This window comes from Abramis brama, assembly GCF_963993115.1.
Source record: "Abramis brama genome assembly, chromosome: 11".
NCBI classification, from domain to species: domain Eukaryota; kingdom Metazoa; phylum Chordata; class Actinopteri; order Cypriniformes; family Leuciscidae; genus Abramis; species Abramis brama.
The window spans coordinates 7,039,903-7,062,625 of record NC_139973.1 but is presented as its reverse complement, the minus strand read 5'-3'; the positions used below and the strand labels follow the sequence as shown (position 1 = coordinate 7,062,625).

The 22,723-nt window shown below is 37.8% G+C and overlaps 2 protein-coding genes across 2 annotated transcripts in view; both read right to left on the bottom strand.

The window, feature by feature from the left end:
• Positions 1–12,662, bottom strand: part of magi3b (membrane associated guanylate kinase, WW and PDZ domain containing 3b) — a 124,932-nt gene extending 112,270 nt beyond the window's left edge. The window contains exon 1 of the mRNA XM_084127721.1: positions 11,647–12,662. Coding sequence (XP_083983847.1) covers positions 11,647–11,953 — 307 coding nt within the window. The 5' untranslated portion in view covers positions 11,954–12,662. The remainder of the gene's footprint in view (positions 1–11,646) is intronic.
• A 3,994-nt stretch (positions 12,663–16,656) lies between these two features.
• The window catches only part of lrig2 (leucine-rich repeats and immunoglobulin-like domains 2), a 16,651-nt gene continuing 10,584 nt past the window's right edge, over positions 16,657–22,723 (bottom strand). Inside the window, exons 13-18 of the mRNA XM_084127722.1 lie at positions 21,637–21,918; positions 21,097–21,540; positions 20,351–20,503; positions 20,074–20,214; positions 19,669–19,944; positions 16,657–19,516 (exon numbers count right to left, since the gene is read on the bottom strand). Coding sequence (XP_083983848.1) covers positions 19,329–19,516; positions 19,669–19,944; positions 20,074–20,214; positions 20,351–20,503; positions 21,097–21,540; positions 21,637–21,918 — 1,484 coding nt within the window. The 3' untranslated portion in view covers positions 16,657–19,328. The remainder of the gene's footprint in view (positions 19,517–19,668; positions 19,945–20,073; positions 20,215–20,350; positions 20,504–21,096; positions 21,541–21,636; positions 21,919–22,723) is intronic.

The following is a 22,723-nucleotide window of genomic DNA, read 5'->3' as shown; positions in this document are numbered from 1 at the left end:
ATAAAACATTAGGGAAACAGGTTTTCTTTCAATAGCCTCAAAATATCCATGTTATAACATCTCGCCAACATTATGAAAATACATATTTATTATGACATCTAATCGCAATAATGAAGAAGGGTAATATCACAAACAACTGCTGGATCTGTGGCACATTGCTCAATTTGTTTGTCAACTAATCAGGCAAGTTTACAGCAGGAACACCTTTTTTTTCCTGAAAAATAGCAGACACAGAGAGGGCTGGAAGGAAGGCGCGTTTGAGAAACAATTATTTTTGCAATTTTAATTGGTGCCACACTTTAATATCAAATCACACTCATAATAACATTAATTTTGCTGCTGTGATTAATCTTAGCACGTGTGGTTTGACACTGACTCTCCCGAATGCCATCCGAGTATGCGTTCATTTTACAATACATTGTGGGTAGACAGAGAACGTATCATCCTCACCTCCATTATGTCATTATTATTTACACACATAGACGTCAGCACAGACTTGCCCTTGCCAGCATGACCAACTGTTCAGACAGCCAACTGTTGTTCAGCTCTTGTAGTGCATGCAGCAGGGCTCTGTGGGAAAGAAATGTTACTCCAACAGGACCGAGCTGGCATTGTGCCTGTTCCTGTGTTAACCACAACAAGCATAAACTGATTCTAGGGTTTGATCTTAATCAGTTTTTGGTATTTGTGGAGATGTCCAAAGGCTACCAACAGATTACAATAATTCAGTCATTTGTGTATGTGATCATTTAAAAAACTGAATTTACCTCTGTAATTTTCTTTCCCCATTTTTTTTTCAGATTCACTTTGAAGAAAAAAAGAAACAAAATAATAAGTACTAAACTACGTTTTGCAGCTAGCAGCAGTATACTGTTAGTTGTTTGCATTAAATTAATGAAAAGTTAAAGCTCCAATATGTAACAATTTTGTAATAAAATTTCCGAAAATAACTTGCACAGTGTGATATATTTCCTCCAGTTGTGTACTTACAATATCTCAAAAGTCTCCAAAGATTTTTTATTTCAGAGAAATTCCGATTTTAAATAACTGTCCGTCCCGGAAAAGAAATGTCGCCTCTCAGTGACGCAATGTCCGCACTATCCTTTTTTTCCGATGTGGACCATGTGATGTTCCACCACACCGGAATATCACATGGTCAAATGCGGAAGTGGTGGTTATAGCATTATCCATAGACTGTATGGTTATAGCTGTTATGGATCACGATTACTCTTTGGCGAGTATTGAAGTGCCAACAAAACGAAAGCGTCCATATTCGAATACACGCAGACTGTGTGACAAACGGAGGAATAAAACCGGATAAATATCGGCCAGGCGTTTTCGAGATGGAGAGAGCTGCGCGACAATCTTGGACTTGACAGAGACTCTGCTCTCGCGAGTGTAGGCTATTGATAGACAGGTAAGCAAATCAATTTTTTTTTATTGTACAAGTAACGTAATAGTTACAGTAAAGATGATTTTAATAGATATGAATTACACCACATGCCTGTAATAATATAGCATAACATTTCACGTTCCTTGCAGTTCATTAATTATGATGACATAAAATAATACGATCAGACATACAGGTAATACAAAAACGAATAAATTACCTCATCCGTGATCATGATTCATTAATTCCATTTTAGATACATCGCTAGATGGTGAAAACGCATTAAAAACGACATCTCCCATCGTCATCAAGCTTCGCCTTTGTTATTGTTGGAAACTGCGCCCTCTTGTGGTCAAAATTTTTTACATAGTGGACCTTTAAAGCTGTCTAAAATTAACACATTAACAGGCAGCCCTAATTTTTTTATGATATGTTTATGGGTAAACAGCAGAAATACCATATAAATGCTTTCTGTATGTGGCGCATGTCTATAGCAGATGCCATGTCCAGCCTTTCGTTTAGGGATTAGAGCAAAACAAATAAACGAAACACTTAGTCCACTCTTCCCCTATCGATTACTCAATCATGCCTCACTTCCCTCATTAGAGCTTCCTTTTACCTCTCAGTCACTCCATTTGCCTTCTCAAGGGTGCGTGTCACATTTCTTAAATGCATTTTCCTAGCAAGCTTTTTTTTAGCATGTCTTCCTTTCTTTTCTTTCTCATGATTATGTGACATGTGTGGCCCAACAATGGTAGACGTGAGGAGTGTCAGACATCTCTCAGATTTCATTTAAAATATCTTTATTTGTGTTTCGAAGATGAACGAAAGTCGTGAGGGTTTGGAACAACATGAGGGTGAGTAAATGATGAAATGTTTTTTCCTTTTTGGGTGAAATAACCCTTTAATTGAAATAATAAATAAAATTAAATATAATTTTTAGATGAAAAACTTAAACATAAAATCTTGATTAAAAAATTTGAGCTAATAAAAATGACAAAAGCATATAAAAATCACAAAAATGTAAACTAAAATGAGTTTAATGAAAACAAAAAAAATATAATATAAATATATATATATTGAATTAGCTTATATTTTTATATTTTCATATATATATATATATATATATATATACACACAGACACACATACTAAAGTAAAATTGAGGAGCACTAAATTCAGTTAGCTGAATGTCCAAGCTGCTCTTTATACAATGAATGTGAATGGTGAGCACATTCAATGTATGGGAAAAAAGCAGCTTAGATATTCTTCCTGTGTGTTCAACACAATAAATAAATGAACGGCAATAGCTTTTTTCAAAGTCTCTAATTTTACCTTTATACTCTAGATTTTCCCGGTTATTATTGACTTACGGGTTCCAGAAAACAAAGAGAGAGCGAGAAAAAAATAGAGTCTATTGGTTTGTGGAGAACGCCCCTTGATACACTCAACACGTCCTCCCACATTCATTGATCTTGTTCTACAGCATATCTGTTTTTTGTTATATGGCCACACCCCCTTAATAAACATCTACATAAATAACACCCCTACATACTTGAAACCACACCCACCATAAATCACTCTCTTCCATGAGACATAAGCTCCTCCTACAAATCTGCTGTCTTAACGTTGCCAAATATGAAATCCAGTGACGCCGTCAGCACATATGGCATCCGAAGAACACACACATGAAACATTTGCCCAGATTCATCCCTTGTATATTGGGCACAATCCATCAGTTTTATCCAAACTAATGCTGGTAATTAACGACAGGACAAAAAGGCCACCACATGTGCCATTTGGAGGTGATACAGTATAATCCTTTGCACCATAAACACAGCTGGTGATGCTGTTTTATGAGCAAGAGGTTAGTGTGCAGTCGCGCAGATCTGCTCACCAGAATCTTAATACCCTAAAAGGATGCAACACAGAACAGAGACAGATTTGGACATTTTACTCTATATATTATGTATTGATAATTTGATACACCCAAAAAGCAGATATGTATAATTTATGTGATTTAATATGTTGAGTGTTTACTGCAATCCACACAGTTCCAAACCAAAAAGCTTGAGCTCGATTGCTGAAATGCATTGTAAACGCTGCATGAAAGTGAATATTATTTACAGTAACATTTTATAATAATAATTAATAATAATAATATCTTTATGTAAAGTGTACAGAACAGCCACAGCAATCTAAGTAAATTAACAACAAGCATCCAGGTATCCAGGTAAGCATTAATAAACTTACTGCACACAATCTATTGGTTTTCTGCATCTGCGACAGCTCACTAAATATGTAAATATAATCAGCAGGCACCACTAGACAAGTCAAATCCGTTTTCAGTTTGTACTATCAGGAATATTTCACAAACAGGCAAGCATGGTGCAAGTTCTGACTGCAGCTCGGGTGAATTTCCATGCAAGGACGACTTCATCAGCGATGAATGAATTCGGTTTTCAATCAGGCCTTTGACAGGCTACTGTACTTGACAGTTCATTTGGTTGACGTGCACCTGCCAACAAGATGGGATTAGCATCTTCAAAGGACAGAAACAGGAAGTTACGAGTGGAGAGGGTGAATGGATGGGGAACGAAGAGAAGCGGTTGAAAAGGAAGAGAGGAGAGAAATGCTTATAAAGAAGAGTGGATGTGCATTGCGGTATGTGTGCTGAATTCTTGAGTCCTAATTGTTAGATTTTTGCTTTGCCGCAGGAACGCATACTCCACGTTGACGAACTCTCGATGCTCCTAGTTACACCAAGACTGTTGATTGCAGAAGTCTGCCGGTAGTTAAATTAAGCTAATTAGTGCATTCGTGACATGTGCAGACTTTTTCCCCATTGCTTGAAAACAATACCACAAGGTCCTTCCCTTCCATCACACACTGAGGCTGCAATGATAATTAGAGGTTGCAGAGACATTCAGTACAAGGGGGACACACAGCGTCCCTCTATTCCACAGTAGTTTATCTCCACGCTGCGATGTTTACATAGACACAATACCCTGTAAGTAAATAAGCTGGAATGGTGCCTATACATTGTTCATTAGCATGAAATAGGCTATAGCGTGGCTGCAGACAGCGCAAAGGATACATGATGGCTAACACGTGTGATTCACAATTTTGATATGCAACTGGATCGTTTATCAAAATAAATTAGCGTGCTGGGGAATATTTAATAAAACCTTTAAGTAAAGCTTCAATAAGCTCATTAAAGTCAAAATAACACTATGCCCTGGTGTGCTATCCATTTAAAACAGTCAATCGGTGTTATTGCTCTTATTCTGAGTCAGAGCTGCAAGGCCTCCATCAATTTAACATGACTTTATATGCCTGTAAGGCCCTTAGGAGGTTATACTCCATGCAAGGAATGACTTAATTTGGCCCAGATGAAAGGTTGAATTAACCTTTCATATGTTCTAATCAAAGGTTCGCTGTTTGGACAAAGCAATGCAGTTTCTCATTATATGAACAGTGGAATTGCAGGCTCTGGGTGATTTCCATTTCAAAGAGCGAAAACTGTTGCTGCAATTACAATACTTCACTCCTAGAGAGATGAAACTATAACACAATTCAGAAGCACTATGTATCAGAATTGTTGTGAATTCCCACATCGATGCAAGCTCTGGAAAACAACAACGATGGCGTGCAGCCCACCTAAAGTAGAGGCGTGAGGTTTGAGCACTGTCGATGACATGCTGCGTTCAAGTTCTCCTGGGAATTTTCTATTTTCGGTTCAGAAATCGAGATTATACAATACAATATGATGTGTTTAAGTGATTTTAGTCTAATCAAATGGACCTGCTGGGGACAATTTCATTTTTCTTTCTCTTTCACTTCCCGACAAAGACAATTATAGTGCTCATGCAACATAATGAAGAGCAAAAGAAACGCATTAGATCTGCAATCAATGCTTTATCTGTGCATTTATCATTCTCAAGCTGCCACAAAGAATGATTGGAAATGTAGTCTAGTCAAACACATCTGTCTTCTCATAAATCAGCTAAATAAGTAGTATTTTCTGGCAAGCTTTATTGCTACTCTTAATTAACAGTACACCAAAAAAATGGATACAAATGCATCACAACTTCTGATTAAAAATTAATTTCTGCCGAGTTACAAATTGATGGTGGCGTGGCGTTCATGTGCACTTAACTCGTAAATACAATCATTCCAGCATGATTTGAACACAGCAGTAACCATTTCTGATTTGAATGAAATAAACAACAAGTTTCAGTTTTTCAAGTAAATCATTTTCCTCTTAAGTGACGTGAAGTACATCAAGTTTAAGATCAAATCGCCTTATCTAAGGCTAATGTTAATGCTAATCTGCAACCGGTTGTTAATTACCACAGAAAACCCTTTCAACTCATTTGTCAGTTTGCAAAAAAGCAGTAAAACAATGCATATGATGCAAGGCATTGTGGGATAAATGTAAAAATATACACAGTTTAGAAAGTATAGCCACGTGAAGTTTTAACATGAGACTTGAAGAGTTAAAAAAAAAAAAAGTGCATTTTAAAATCCAGCATTTTTACTCGTGTCATCTTTAATATGATACTCGCAGTGACGCCAGAAATGCACTGTTTACATAAAGAAAAAATCCACTCACAGGAATTGTGTCAGTTTAGCCAGAAGCTAATCCACCTAGAACTAAAAGGACAATTTATACAACTTTACAGTGCAAATAAAACCCATTTCTGTTTTGAAGAATGAATATGACTTGCCATTTTAACCATTTATCCAGAATGTCTAGACTTCCATTAAGTGCTTTACTGTAAATGCAATTTTTTCTCAAAACAATGCCTGTGCACTGTGGTAATCAATACATGCAGGCAATGAAGCTTTATCTTCAAGCTTGAGGGATGAAGTCATAGATGCATTTTAATGCACACAACTGATCTGCTGGACCTGCTGCATAAAAACTGCAACTGCAACTTTGTTCAGATGTGGACTGAGAAATACTACATCCCAATACGACAAAAGAAATAACCATAGCAATTCTCCAATTACACACAAAAAATACCCTTGCTAGACTACAGGAAAGCAAAGGTAGTCCGAGGTGGAGATGAAGCAGCTGGTGGAGGGAGAGCTGCTGTTTTTGTGCCTGTGGCAAAGACTGCGGCATCATTTCCTGCTATCAGCTGATCCTCGGTGTGTATAGGCATTTCACTTCACTCCATCTATTATTCACATGCTTTGAATCCCATATGAGGCCTGGACATGGAAGACCGGCATGCACATAAACACACAAAAGCGGCCTACATACTTCTGTGCTCACACACCACAACAGAGGATACAGTACGGTTCTTTTTTAGGTACTTTTTTTTTCATGAGCATTTCAAATGAGATTCTCTTTGTGCAGCTGGAATCAAGAGCTAGAAAAAAGCAGTACTAAACAACTGCATTAAGCAAAAACACACTTGAACACACACAAACCCATTTAAACAGGGTCGGGAACTAAGAACCACTTAGGCCTACACATATAAAATAATAATGCATTGTTCAGCAGGATGGCCTCATTTACAAACAAAAGACATCTATGTGCTAATGAACTGAATGATAGACACAATTTAGTCTCATAAGTAATTGGTTTGAATCAATCTAAAAACTCATTTGCTAACTAGAACTGAAAAAAAAAAAAGGCTGTTATGAGCAAGAATCATGAGCGACAATACTCACAATTCTGTCTCAAACTCGTGAATTACTACATAGTTCTGACATGAAACTCTGAATGGTGCAGGCTGATGGGTCTTTAACATGATGGGTAGCAATCATGTCATAATCACAGCTGATTGGTTGCTGTTGCATCAGCGGCCAATGAGCTTGCTGCTCAAACATTCAAATACTGCTATTACAATCTGCAGTGCACTTTCAGAGCCCCTTTCCCCAGCTCCACCTGTATAGATCTGCTACGGGGTAAATTCATGTATGTTACATGTGCAGCAACATGTCTTACATGCTCACAGCCATGTCTGTGAAGGTATTGGCAGTAGAAAGTCTCGGTACTTGCTCTGCAGCAGCGTAGCAGATCTATTCCGCCAAGACCAAACACATTAACATTGCCATATCCATTCCCATGCCAATCTCAATAACCATACCAATCTCCCGAGAGTTGTCATGACAGAATTAACTTAAGGAGAGACACGGCAGGCAAAAACATAGATTTTTCATGCAGTGGTCAGTTTTGAGATTTTGGGCTAGTTTACTCCTTCAATATGTGTTCTTTCAAGCTGCTATAAAGAAAACGTTTGAAATATACATTAAGATGTTTATTTTATTACATTTTGTTAACTTGCGGCAGTAAGTTTCTACCGAATTTACCAAGAAGTTAGCATTCCAACGCGGCATGCCGAGCTCCGTCTGTTGACTGAAATCTGTCATGACCGGTATCGTTGAAAAGCTCAGAGTCTCCTGCACAACGCTATGTAACCCAAATATGGGCATTTCCTTTCCATCAGTAACCAATTGTGAATGTCCAAAGGGGGATTTAAAGCTAACGACGAAATCTCATTTAGAGCAATTTAAATCTTTAACTGCCGTTTTCTCAAACTGAGTTTTTTGTCATTCTCCAGTACATACATCAAAGCCTATGTAGCACCTGTGTACACCAAACTTTCCAGTTATACACTTAGCAGTATTCTGAAGATATTTTCAGAGGGATTTGTTAATAAATCATTCCTGGCCTGATTTATGTGACATTTTAATCAAAAGAATATGGCGAAAATCTATGGACAGGCTATGGACAGTATATTTTGATTTCCTAGGTAATAAAAGCATATATCCTGAAATCCCTCTGAATTTTTATTTTCATCTTGTGTGTAAACAAAATGAAAAAAGAAATTTGCACCTGGCTTTATCATATGTTCAGATCTATCTACCGAAAATATATGCAAAATCGTGCATATTTAATGAGATAATGCCTAATTTGCATAATTAAACATACAAATTTCTAAAACTTGTAATACATTTTTTTTATACTTGTGTAAGTAATCAACTGTGGAAGTTTCATGGTGATATCTATTATTTTAAAATTTTACCCTATTCACCTGTATGTCTCGCCTTAATTTAGACTAATCTAACAATTCACTCACTCATAAGATAATGAATTTGTAAAAAAATACTCACAAATCAGCCTCAAACACATGAGTTATTGGCTTAAATCTTCCAGCAACTCATTCACTTATCTTAACAGTGTGAAACTAATAACTCTAATGAGCTAATGAATTGGTCCAAAACTCACAAATCAGTTTCAAACGAATGAGTTACTGGTTTGAAATGAATCAGTCCTAAAACTACCAAATAATTCTTGAACTCAATAGTTATCACTTTGAATCAGTCAGCAACTCTAATGAGCTAATGAGTTGGTTAAAAAGAATTAGTCTCAAACTCATCAGTTTCTTATCAGAGTGAAGTAGGGAACAAGAATCAATCAATTCCTTACAATTGTCACACCCCTAAAAAACCCTCACATGCACTCACCGTAACCACGGAAGACGGGATAAACTTGTTTATGTCCTAAAGGCCACAGGGCCTCAGCTGCCACTGATGTGGATGCTCTCAGAATCCCAGATACTTCTCATTTATTCAACAATCAACCATCCAGTTAATGCTATCCTTCTGTACCCTCTCCTTCTCTCCATGGCAACAACTCTCACATCTACATGCTAATAACATCCTCCTATCTCCATAACAACTCTGACATATTGTGCCTTTCCCCTCCTGCTGCTAAGAATACACTCATTCGACCCATCAATAATGCTAAGATGTTCTGTGTCCATGGTAACAACGTTGTCCTCCCTTTTTTCATCATGCCCTCATATACCAGTAAGGTACACACAGGCCTGTCCTATGTAAAGGTGATCCCCTTGCTTTGATACATACACACTCCAACAGTGAAATGACACTCATGCATTTATAAGATGTGTGTGGAGTGTTTACAACCCACCAACCCTAAGGCGAACGCTGTGCCTCCGAAACTTTAAGTGCAACACATGTCAGAGCCAGGGCATGTGGTGCAACCACTATGGGGGAAAGAACAAAGACTCTTCAGGATGCTGTTCGGCAAAGTACTTGTCCATCGGCCGAGTGTTCCATGATGTAGAAATTACAAAGTCAGTCTTAAAGGAACAGTTCAACCTTGAGGTGCCAGACAGGCATGATTTCTTTCTTCCATGAAAAAATAAAAAAATATGTTTTACAGAATGTTCACACTGCATTGGTGGTGGACAGGGGCATGGAATGACATAGCATGACATATAAGATAGACAATTTTTTAAATGGTACTCCGCATTCATCCAAACAGGAAAATTATTAAATTAATTTGCCATCATGCCATTCCAAACCTGTATGACTAACTTTCTTCTGTGGAAGTCAAAAGATATTTGAAAGAACACTGGGGTCCAAAGAACATTTGACCCCTTTGACTTTAATTCTATATGGACAAAAAAAAAACCTAGGCATTTTTCAAAAGATCTTATGTTGGGTTCCACAGAAGAAGAGATAGAGTCATTCAGATTTTAATTGAAATGAGTAGGGGAGACCGGGGACAGTTGCAACAGGGGATGGTTGCAACATGTCATTTTTCTCCAATCAGAAACAAGCTAGAGTGATGACACTCATACTGCACATGCACAGTTAGACCCTCCCCCCACCAAGAAGACAGTAGACGTATTCAACAAATGCTGCTGCATTTATTGAACAAAACTTGTTTTTGAGGTATGAAAGTAAATTTTTTCATGAGATATATTTTTGTCATACTGTCCTGAAATTTTGTATGAATTAATCAAAACTTACTTAGTTTGAATTATTGTTTTGTTGACTTCTAAGTGACATGGTTAGCATGTGTCAAAGTCAGTGTGTCTAGCAGGAATATGATTTTCTGTCATGGCTGATAGGTTTGGGGACGGTTGCAACAAGTTATAAATTGCATGTTTAATAAAAGTTTGTTGCATTGTAAATTGTTAAATTCTTCCTGTCTGACACTGAAATATGCAGAGATTGAATAGCATCTGTAACACCTGCACACTGAATCTGTGTAGGCCTATGTTCTACACATGAACAAACAAAACTCAATAACTGTTATTTGAAAAATATGACTAAATAAATAAATAATAGGCTACAATAATATTATTGAAATAAATAATACTATAATATTATAGTAGGCCTAAAACAGTTAATATTTTCAGAATTCTTTGCTCATTGAGACAAAAAGCTTAAGTTAATTAATGAAATTTAAGGTATTTTTAACATGTTGCAACTGTCCCTGGGTTGTGTTGCAACTGTCCCCTGGGTCGGGGTCAGTTGCAACATCTGACTTCTTCCATTCAAATAAATACTGTGAACGATATGTCATATATAATCATCTTTAAATGGTATGGGTAATTAGCAGACAGATGCAAGTTTAATATATACAAATTTGGTTGGTCTAGTCCAAATAGTCTCTGAGTAATTGAGAGAAATGCAAAAAGTGTTGCAACTGTCCCCGGTCTCCCCTATGAGTTAATAAAAGTTTACAATAAGGTTCTAGTTAACGTTAGTTAATGTATGTTTGTTTAAGTTATTAAAAATACAACGGTTCATTGTTATTTCATATTAGCTCAGGTTAATTAAATAATATTAACGAGTACAACTTTTGCTTTTAATAAAGGATTAGTGATTGTTCAATATAAAATTAATGAAAACACTTTAGGGTCCAATTCTCACTATTAACTAGTTGCTTATTAGCATGTATATTACTGGGATATTGGTTGTTTATTAGTACTTAAAGCACATATTAATGCCTTATTCTGCATGACAATTATTCTACATCCCTTAATCCTACCCAATGTTCTTAACAAATGTTAACAAATGGAACTTTATTGTAAAGTGTTACACAAATTTTCAAAAGCTCGCAAAGCTCGGTTCACGCTACCTGCGCATGTCACTGCACGGTTATCGCTATAGCCCCAGTCCCCATCCACTTAATTGTATGGATTGAATGGAGAAAAGCGTGAACATTCTGCATACATAAAAATAAATCAATAAACAAACTAATCACCTTTCGCGTTCCACAAAAGAAAGAAAATCTTGTGCGTCTGCAAATGATGGTGTGTACAAATTATAAACATTTATTTTTTGGATGAAGTGTCCCTTTAAATGTAAAAATTGACGACAAGGTTGCGCTGCGAGCCACAACTCCCCTGGCAACAGTTATTGTTTGGCAACATTGACTTTCAACAATAACAACAGCAAAAACAAGTTCTCTCAGTTTACCTGGTTTGACAGTCTTAATTCGAATCGGCTCCCGAAAGTGGCGCATCACCGCGTGCGTGTCTCGGTTCGTCAGCCCACTGACAGGTGTCCCGTTCACTTCCAATAACACATCCCCGTAGTACGGTAGTCTCCCGACGTGACACACCAGCACGTCCAAGTTCATCTGACCGAGGAACGGGAACTCCCCGTGCTCGGCGCCTCCAAGGATCTCCACAACATCACCGAACTCCCCAACGCTTCCCCACGACACGGCGCACTCCTGCACTTTAGTGGACCAGTGTTTCTTCCTCTTCAGTGTTTTAGACATCCTTTATCCTTGAAGTTTCAGTGCAGTTCCACGTTAACAGGTTTTGAAGCCTTTCTTCCCGGTGTGTCGTTCACTTTACCCGGTGTGGGGATGACAGCGCGCGGATGTGAAACGCCATCCAGCCCGTGATAACTCCATAAGCCTCATCTACCATTATTAGTTCAAGACAACATTTGATCAAATCATCAAAACGTCCTTTACGAATGCGCGAGGATACTATAGCTACATTATGCAAAATAATATCAAAAGTAAACAACAATCGATAGAAGAATGAAGTAAAACTGTTTACCTGTTAAGTTCACTCAGGTTTTACATGCACATCTTCAAGCGCACTAGACTGAAACACTGATAAACGTGTCTGTCAGTAACAGCGTAATAAAAACGCGTGTCTATAAAGGGAATTAGAGGCAAAATAGTGTCTCGCGGGTATAAAGAGCCAGCGAAGCGGCAGTCTTGGAGATTCGGCCGAAGCTCAGGTTAGTCTTCGAAACGCGATTCCCAGTCAGTGAGTAGATGCGTCTGACGCTTCTTCATTCCCTGCTTGTGACCGAACCATCAGCTTTACACACACTATGAGCCCTTGATGAATAGCTTACTAGAGAAATAACCCGTCGAATGTGTGTTTATCGCCTCAAATGGTCGCTGCGATGCTGTCATACGCGGCGGTTGATCTCTCAGATCTCCAGTCACGGCGGCTACTGTTGCGCTCAGCTTCTATTTGTCAAATGAAGCGCGCGCGCGTGTGTTTGCGCGCTCACAGCCAGTGCGGCCTGTGACTGGATAGCTCTCGGGTGGAGGTTTATGAAAACTGAGCTTAACTGATTTACATTTAGTTAATGAAGATCCAAATGAACCAATTATAAAACCGGCAAGTTTCTCTAGCTACTTAGCAGCAGCCATAAGCAATTGTTAGGCTAAAATTATGCAAAACGTAGCCTATGTAGCCTAATATTTCCATTGGCACAGTTTATATAATATATATATACATACATACATAGCCTACATACATACATACATACATACACACAAAATTGATCGTATCTATTTAATTATAGTGATTTGCTGATTTTACCTCAATATAAACCAGAAAACCCCTTACTGTGATAAAATCACTGCAAAACAGCGATATAGATATGTGTATATATATATATATATATATATGTGTGTGTGTGTGTGTGTGTGTGTGTGTGTGTATAATAAGCCAGTGGCTGTTTTGCAGCGATTTTATCACAGTGAGGGGTTTTCTGAGGTAGAAATCAGCAAATCACTATAATTAAATAGGCTACTCTAGATACGATCAATTTTGCCTCAGTTGTCCTGCTCTGAAATGTTAAACGCAATTAATAACATAACGTAAGTAAAAGCTGCTAAAGTAATGTGCAATAATTATTTAATTAATATTGAGTAACTTATATTTCTAAAAAAAATTGCCAGTATTTCCTTTCCACCAATGCAAATAGTTCTAGTTCTAGTTTTTGCATGTCACTAAGCAACACACAATCGTGCTTTCCTTGCAATTCCTGCTCACAAATGAGAAGAAAAACACCCATGCTTTTTGCTACAAACAAAATGATACAAGTCTGCTTTCATTAATGAAAGAAAACATAGACACTTTAATTTGCTCTAATCTGCAAAGAATCCCAAAAGTCAAAAAAACAAGGTATTATACTACAAATCTCCCAAAATACCTTCTTTCTTTTTTTCTTTTTTTTTAAAGTATATTGTACTTCTTTTTAGATAATAGGTTATAAGATGAACATTATCTAAGATTCTTTCAGCGCAAACAATCAAACATGGTGCTAGCAACGCAAGGTCATGGGTTCGATTTCCAGGGAATGCATGAACTAATCAAATGTATACTTTGAATGCAATAAGTCACTTTGGATAAAAGTGTCTGCCAAATAGCCTACATAAATGTAGAACATTTCAGAATTAGCTCCCATCCCAGATATGATAAAGTAGTAAATGTAATGTCAGTGCTTGCCTCTTTTCTTTCTCTCATATTAATCTTCTAAAGTAATTTAATCAGTAACTTAAGCCTAGGTAATGATATCACAAGTAATCAGTGAATATTTCATCTTGTAATCAAATTATAGGGTCAATTATTTTAATAGCACAGTCCGGTAGTGTAGCGTAAGACTCAAAGCTGCCACCTTATGGTATGTTGTTGTAACTGCACTTGAGTCGCTTCATTCAATCTGTCATGGCTCAAGACAAATATATTATGACACATTATTCATGCGCTCAGTTCCCTTATTAATTACAGACAAGTCAAGACAAATCAAAACAGTGCTTTCTCGAGTTTGTAAAGGATCCAATTGGATTCCCACTTCAAAACGCAGCACACTTGTATTTCCCATGAGTATTGAGATCAGACACAGGAAACACAGCAGGAAGTGTGTAGGCATGGTTAATTATGCTATAGCACAAGACCAGGCATAAAACTAATTTCAGTGTGTTAGGTAGATTCAAGATCTGAGCTAAGCCTATTTATATAGACCAATCCACTCATATATGCAGTTGTGCTCAAATAACATATAGCCTACCAAATGCAGAACCTTTAAGATGTTTTTTTCTTTCTATTTGGCAGAACAAATAACTACCACAAGACAAAATAATAACTGCATTTGCTCAAAAAATCCTACTCAAACGTTTACACACATTTGGTCCTTAAAAGGATAGTTCACCCAAAAATGCAAACGCTGTCATCATTTACTCACCCTCATGTTGTTTTCTTCTGAAATACAAAAGGAGAAATTATGAACAATTTTCCAGTCGCTTTTCCATGCAGTTACAATTAAGTCGAGTCACCTTTATTTATTTAGCGCTCTATACAATATAGAATGTTGGAAAAAAATCTTTAATGGTGCGAGCAGAGTTCATCTAGACTGTAAAGCAGTTCTAAAAAGAAAACTGTCATTGTTCAGCTGAGGTCCGTTTAGTGTTGATTCAGTTGAATGGAGACAGGAGCTTTTTTTCAAGCTTTAGAAAAGGTCGAAAAACACAATAAAAGCATAATAAAAGTCTATTTGGCATGTGCTGGAGATCCAGCAACCAAAGACAATTGAAAGACTAATACTCTTTAAAAGGCATTGATGCTGACACAATATTAAAAAGAGTAATTTTGTATTCTAAAATATATTTAAATAGATTATTCTGCACTCTAAGTAAAAGTATAGGGCCCAATTACTAAAATTTTCACAGGTGTAGTATTTAAAATTACGCTATGCACTGTGTTGTGTTTTAGTCTTTTGTTATCTATTGTGATGTATATATCCAAGTGAATGGGCTTCTCGAACAAGGAAAAATGTAGGGCGGGACTTGATTTTGTGCATCGTGAATTAATTGGATGGTTGTGGTTTGCTATTGGTCGATCTCATGTGAGTGACAAGTTGTCCCGCCCTCGCGCCAGTAAATCAGAGCGTCATCAGAGCGAGAAGGGATTACGCTGCAAGAGGCAATGCTCTGGACGCAAATAAACTAGTTTATTAGTTCTCTACTGGTTGTGCAAACCCGAAAAAGCCATTTAAACCAAGTTATCCATCCAACACCTAAAGGAAGTCTAGTCTAAGCTGAGGTCTAAACGAAGGCAATAGCCTGAGGTTTTTCTTGAGCGGTGCAGGACGGTGCGTGTAGAGGACACAGCACGTCCCCATTCGACTAGTGTAATAATCCAAAGCAAGTAGTGTTTGAATGAATTATTGATAAAGCCGAGTAAAGAGGGTTAGTAGGAGGCGGAGGTATGTACTTTGATCTCACAACTATAATTTCTCTCTCTGAACATCTCTTGGAGGATGGGAATGGAAATTGTCAGTTCAAGTATTAAGAGGAATTCAAAGTGGTCGGCGTTTTAAACTCAGCGAAAACTTCCAGAAAAGTTCTGCAGTTCACTATATTAGCATAATTCAGACACACTTCGAGACCTCAACACTGTAAGTGAGCTGCGTCACAGCGCTAACACAAAACACTTACAATAACAATACCCTTTTCCCCTCCACAGAGCAATATTATTAGGTATCATATAAAAGGGATCAATTGAAAATAACTCATCCAAAAAACAAAAAGTTATCATTTATCTCCTTGGAACACATAATGTTAGGAGATCAAACTGTAGAATCAATCTCAACCTCATCAAATTTGATATGAACCCTGTAACTCCTGACATATGAAATAATAGTGTAATTTTTTTTTTTACCTTTAGAAAAAATCTGAATTTTCTTTTATATATATATATATATAATTATTATATTATATTTGATACATCAGGCTTTTATGGCTATATAGTATGATATATGAGAAGATGGAGCTCACGATCAAGGAGGTCCAAACTGAGCAAAAATATGCAACTTGGTGCATATGACCATAGTATGAAATTCAGATAGCTTGTAAAGCCTGTGTAAAATGATTTCTTAAACAGTTATGTACAAATAATCAACTAACAATAGGCTATAATGATTTTTTTCTTTGCTAATAAAGCATAAACTATCCATATCAATCAGACGACGGAAGGCATGTAGTAGATTGTGTACATTGTTCAGCAAAGTTTTCATAATGTTGATAATTTAGAGGCCTTAGAAATTTGCGTATTAAATATTATACACTATAGGCTTTATAGGGTTGAATATGAGCAATAGTAATAATGCTTCTTAGCTAGCTTCACTAATAACAGTTTATTTGAATAACATGGCTATCTTCACTCGTAGTGCATGTGAATTCATTTTATTGTTTAAATGTCAGCTAAATGTCAGAATTTTCTGAAACAATGTTCTTTATACATGCTTTACAGAATGTACAGGTACAGTATACAAAAAAAAATACACAAAAAAATGGACAAAACATTTATAAAGCAGCATTTAAATATTGTCTAAGCACTGAAGCTAAACTTTGGTTTGCGGAAGGCAGGAATGTTTGATCTGTGTGGATTTTCTTTGGTGTAAATTGAACAGAACTGTGAGTGAAATCATACTTGTTCATTTTTTTAAAGATCCCAACAAAGTCCTGTATAATTTGGAGTAAAATAAAACTGATGTCCTCTTAAATTACATTTAAACCAAACTGTTTTGCATTAATCTCCCACAAGCTGAACCAAGAGAGACCACAGTAAGAGGCCAAGCAAGCATCAACAGTAATTCGAAAAATGTAGAGGTTTTAAACGTTGCTGGAAGCCTCTGATGACACACACTTCTTTCCTTTCAGTGAGGGAAACTGACGCAGTGGGGAGTCATCTGCATCATGTGGCATCAATGTCTCCTGATTAGTGTAATTGTATAGCAAACTGCAAGGCAAGAGATTGTGCAAAAAGCAACAAATTAATATGCAAATGAAGGGGTAGTTATCGCAGTTGGAAAGTGGTTGATAAGAAATCATTTCCATTAAAAGAAGACAGGAGAGGACAGTGACCACATCTCTGCCGCAGTGAAAGATCCAGCTTTTGTACGCTCAAAAAGTGCAAAATGTCAGTTGTACTGCGAAATGAATGGTTAAGATGTAATCAGGGATCCATACAGATGGTTTGGGTCATCAAGCATTCAAGTGCAGACTGATTAAATCAATGTGAAAATAGGTAATAGCACCCGTAAATGTGACCTTTACATTGGTCGAAGCATGAATTGTGTGTTCTAAGTTCAACAAACTCAAATCTGATGCAAAATCCACATGGGGACATGTTTCACCTCTCACAAAAATCCATATCGCGCAGATTTCTATTGAGATGACTGCATTTTGCCCAAAGAATTTCGCCATACAAAGGTAAACGTGAGTGCACCTTTAAAGCAAGGTTGTGGCTAATATCCGAAACCTGAAAAATGCTGTTCTGGAGACAGGAAGAGATCGATGCATGTTCAAATCAAGATACCTAAATCTAGATCATTTGGTTCATTTTGAAATCCAACAATCCTGTGCATGCTTTTCAGCATAAGAATTTTTTCCAAGACGTAAGAATTGTGGTCATTAAATATTCCCTATATATCTCTGAAGCTCACTTGATCTTGAACAAATTCATTAGACGTGATGTTAGTGCCTTGAAAGTTTCCTTAAAAGGTGTCTGTAGAACAAGAGGGCAGCGAGACACAGCCCACCTCTCTTAAGACAATGTTTACAGGCAAGAAAGTCAAAATCCAGCGGTCCCAAGGCCAAAAAAACCTCCTAACTTTCACAATTGTTTTTAAACCTTAAACTGAGAAGATGACCTGAAAGCCTATCTGAGCTTCACAAGTACTCAAAGGCAAGACGAGATTAGTTTGATCCAGATGTAACAAAAAATGTCAAATGCAGCATGTACTGGACGGGTGAGACCGGGCGAGCTCAAACTTATGTATAGCAATGCATTTGTTAACAGCACACAGGCAGATTTTCACATCACTATGGCTACCCCCAGTCTGCTATTGGTCAGACAAAATGTAGCCCCGCCTCCAAACTCACACCATTGGTGCTCAAACAAAAATATTGCAATTCCATTCAGTGTGCACCTGCAAGAATGCACATAGTGGGGGTAGACCAATCAAATTGTTAACCCTTAAAGTTCTGTAGCGAAAGGCGAAAGCATAATATGGGAAAGCAGCATAAAAAATAAAAACGAGTTTGCAAATTACGATTGCATAAGGCTGTACTGGGCAGATTGTCAAAGGTGCAATATATCCGGTCTTTCTTCCTGTCTATTATAGTGCCTAAAGAAAACACAGAGAGAAATTGAAGAATGTTTGGGTTTGTGAGAAGCAATACAAAAAAAATGCATTATTAATGACAAATAACAGTAAATCCATCGTACTATAACAGTGGAAACAACAGAGTCTTCTACTCTGTTAACACATTATTGGTCATCAGTCAGTACCACTTGCCAATAGGAATGAGAAATGCAGCACAGGTGATTGACCCTCTGATGTCACTCAGAGAACATCACTGCCCTATTTTGGCAGTCCAATCTTCACAGTCACTGTTCGTACAGGTTCTGTACCAGAGCAAAAGCAAGTTATAGGCGAGTCTGGGTCAAGCTTTGGCATACGCAAAAAGGCTCAACGCTCTTAAGTAGGCCGGAAAACCTAATATGGCATAATTTGTACGTCACAGGTTACGGTGGGACTAGTGGAGCTCTTGGAAATTTTACATTCAGGGCCCAAACCAGACTGGACAATTGAGGAATAGTGAAAGCAGGACATCTCTCTCCTGTTTCAAAGAGTTTTCCGCAAAATGCACATCCAATTGGGCTAACAAAGGAACATGGTGGGGAGGGACAGGAGAGGCAGTGTAAACATTGAAGAGAGAGGCGTTTCATTTGGCAGATAATGAGGCTTCTCAAAGGAGGTAGTGGGCTGAGAGCACTGGGAGGCGACTGAAGGACAAGGTGGTGATGTTTGGGGAAGACAGGGCTGACTGGGGTTTATGTGGGCGCAGAGGCGCTTTCCTGTGAGTTAGTCCTGTATGAGCCTTCCTCCAGTGCCCCCCTCCTCTCCTCTCGGCTGTCCCCTGCGGACACACCCATCGGGGGCTTATGTACAGTCACTGAGGCCTGGGGAAGGATGGAAGAGTTGGTTTCCTCCCCATCCCAAAATGACCTGCCCGGGACATCTGAGACAAGAAAAATAGAGTTTGTGAAAATAGGCACATGCAGTAGCTCAGCTCCAAACATGGAAGAATATGGTTTGCTAGGTAAAAGGATATTAGACTGAAATAAGGTGCATTTCTAAATGTCATTTATATATGTAAGGTGTTCATCTCACCAGTGCTATAGCGTTGTGACGCCGGTAGTCGTGGTTCATGGTTGGTGAGAAACATAGAGGCGTTCTGCTGGCTAATAAAACTCTCCAGTGCCGTGTCCGTGTGCTCGGTGCGCTGATCCCGCTCTTGATGGCCGCTCTGGTGTCCGTCCCGAGAGATCTGAGCCACAAGTGGGTCGTCCTCTGTCAGGTAGGCGTATGGACAGTACTCACGCGTGCGTGAGTAGATATTGGCGTTGTCGTAGCAGTCTGAGCAGATGACTAGAGGGCCAGCTCCCCCTAAAAAGACAAACAGGAGTCAGGATGGTGACCGGTGAGGCAAACTATGTAATGACATGAATGATGACAGAAAATTCCTTTTTAAGCAAATAAATAATAAAAATGTATGAATTCAAAATGTAATGTTACCATTGGGGACATTTGCCTGTCCCTCTCTGGATTCACTCCGGTGGAAGCTGCTACGTCCAGCAAAGAAAGAGCCCACATGACTACCCAGCATTCCATTAGCGTCTGGATCAACATCACTGCTCACTTCACCGTAACATACTCCTGTTGAAACACATCACAACGGGCATCCATTATAATGACTCGTCTAGACACTAAATGAGTTGTCAAATTTAATATTTTATTTTACAGCCTTTATGAAGAAATAAACTCTTGCTAGAGGAGCACAGCATGATATTACCATCAGTGCCTTTGTGGACATAACCGTTAGCATGAGAGGGCATGAGCTGCTGGTGGCTTCCGTTCTCTGAGTTACTGTATCCCTCCTGAGGCTCTGACAGCGTACCCTGAGACGAGAGGTAACTGGGAATGTCTGCTGGTAGGTTCATCTCATCTGGAACACACCCAACAGAAAGATTTAAACATTAAACTTTTTTGTGCATACATTTGTAAGATTGTTACAAACTGTTATAATGCCTATTTCAATAGCACGGTACAGCTGTTGCATTTATTATATTCTGACTGTGATTATTTGAGATAATATACTATACTAAATCAAACAATCTGGGTTCAAAATATGTGAAAGACTACTTAAACCTTAAACTAATTTAAAGCAGATCAAAAAGAGACACATTTATTCTAAATATTAAAATATTTACAACATTTAAGTAAATAGTATGTTATATTTAATGAATATATTTAAACAAAAGTATATTATATTTTATTAAGTGTATGCAATTTTTGTTAAACATTGTTTTTAAAACAAGTCATGTTTATGCGTACTAACATGAACAAAACAGACTATCAAATTGTTAATTTAATTATCTCTGCTAATAATTAGCCAACCAAAATTTCATAATCACAGAAACCCTACTAGGCATTCTTTTTTGCAACTGGACATCATAAGACATCTTCAAAACAAAAATGAGAATTTTTTTTTAATGTTTATACTATTTTTAGTTTTAAATGTTTAAATTGTCCACTGACCTGTATTTGTTATGCTGTAGTCTTCACTCTTTCTCCTCATGTGGTAAATGACGATGACCCACACAAGCGAGGTGCCAACAACGCAGCAAACGACCACCATCACAACAATGCCAACCGTTGTCCATCCATCCTGACCGTATACGCTGGTCACCGGGTCACAGTTGGCCGAGGGCAAGACGCTGAGGTAGATATGACCACGCTCTGTGCCCAGCGTGTTGGACATAATGCATGTGTATTTCCCTGCATCAGCAGGACCAGCATCAACGATTATGAGGAGCTGATTGGCTGCAGCGAAGAAGTGACGTTCCGTCAGTATTAACGGGGCGTCGTCTTTGGTCCAGTTGAGGCGGGGGGTGGGGCTACCACGAGCTATGCACTGGAGGACAGCAGTCTCACCTCGGGCAACATTACGGTCCTCTAGAGGGCGCTGAAAGGATGGGGTTTCTGTCAAAAAGAGCAGATTTTAATGATTAAATAAATGATTATTAAATATAATTGAGAAGAAAACTTTTGGCATTAGATCACTGTAAAATACTATACCTAGCACAGTAAGAGTGGCATTGGCCGACAGGCTTCCCGCCTCGTTTTTGGCTGTGCAGCTATAGATGCCCATATCCTCCGCCTTCACATTAGCAATGAAAAAAGTGTCATCGTCTGGCATGACATGCATCCTTCTTTCACGGGCAGCAGGGAAATTGATGCCGCCATCTTTTTGCCATGCGATCTGGGGTGTCGGGTGTCCCTCTGCAGCGCACTCCAACCTAGCGACTGTCCCGGTGCGGATGGTCAGATCCATGGGTGTCTTCAGGAAGGTGGGGAGCTCTGGGAAAAGCCATTAGTGAGTTATTTTCACTGCTTTACACAGGTAAGTCCAGAAAGTCATAAAAATATCTGGATTATCATCATAAAATTGGACTAAAACAACAAAATTGTGCAACAACAAAAAAAGCACCATGGTATTATCATGATTTCTTTCATGAAGTTTATTTGAAATATGGAATAAATATGATTATCATTAAGGACAATTACTAAGTTTACTATTATTTATTACTTACTACATTATTATTACCGCTAATGCCATTACTATTTATAATCCATTCGTCAAGTGGTCTGTGTTTATGTGAGTATTTTAATATCTGAAGTAAATTATATTATTAAAGTTTAATTATAACATTAAATCATACATTTCAGTTACTTATTAAATTACTCTACCTTGTGCAATATTTATTAAAGCCTTAAAATCATTTTATGTACGGAAATTTATGTAAGCAAATATTACACTAACAATAAATGATTTTCAGCATGAAATGCAACAACAGAATTCATCTTCTGAGTAAACAAAAACAAGCAAGTTAATCAAAACCCTAAACAGCACCGTTTGTTACAGTGTTTACTTCGAGAATAATGTTTCTGTTATTGTCATTCTATTATTAGGTTACAAATCCACTCTTCTTCCATCAGCATCATGAACTGATATAAACAGAATAATTACATTTCTGAGGTCGGCATCCCAGAGGGCTGCTATGTTTGTTCAACGGACATGGAAAATTAAAAATGGACAGAGCTCTAAAAACAACCATGGAGAAATGAGGGTAAATAAGGGGAGGGAAAAAAAACAAATGCCAAA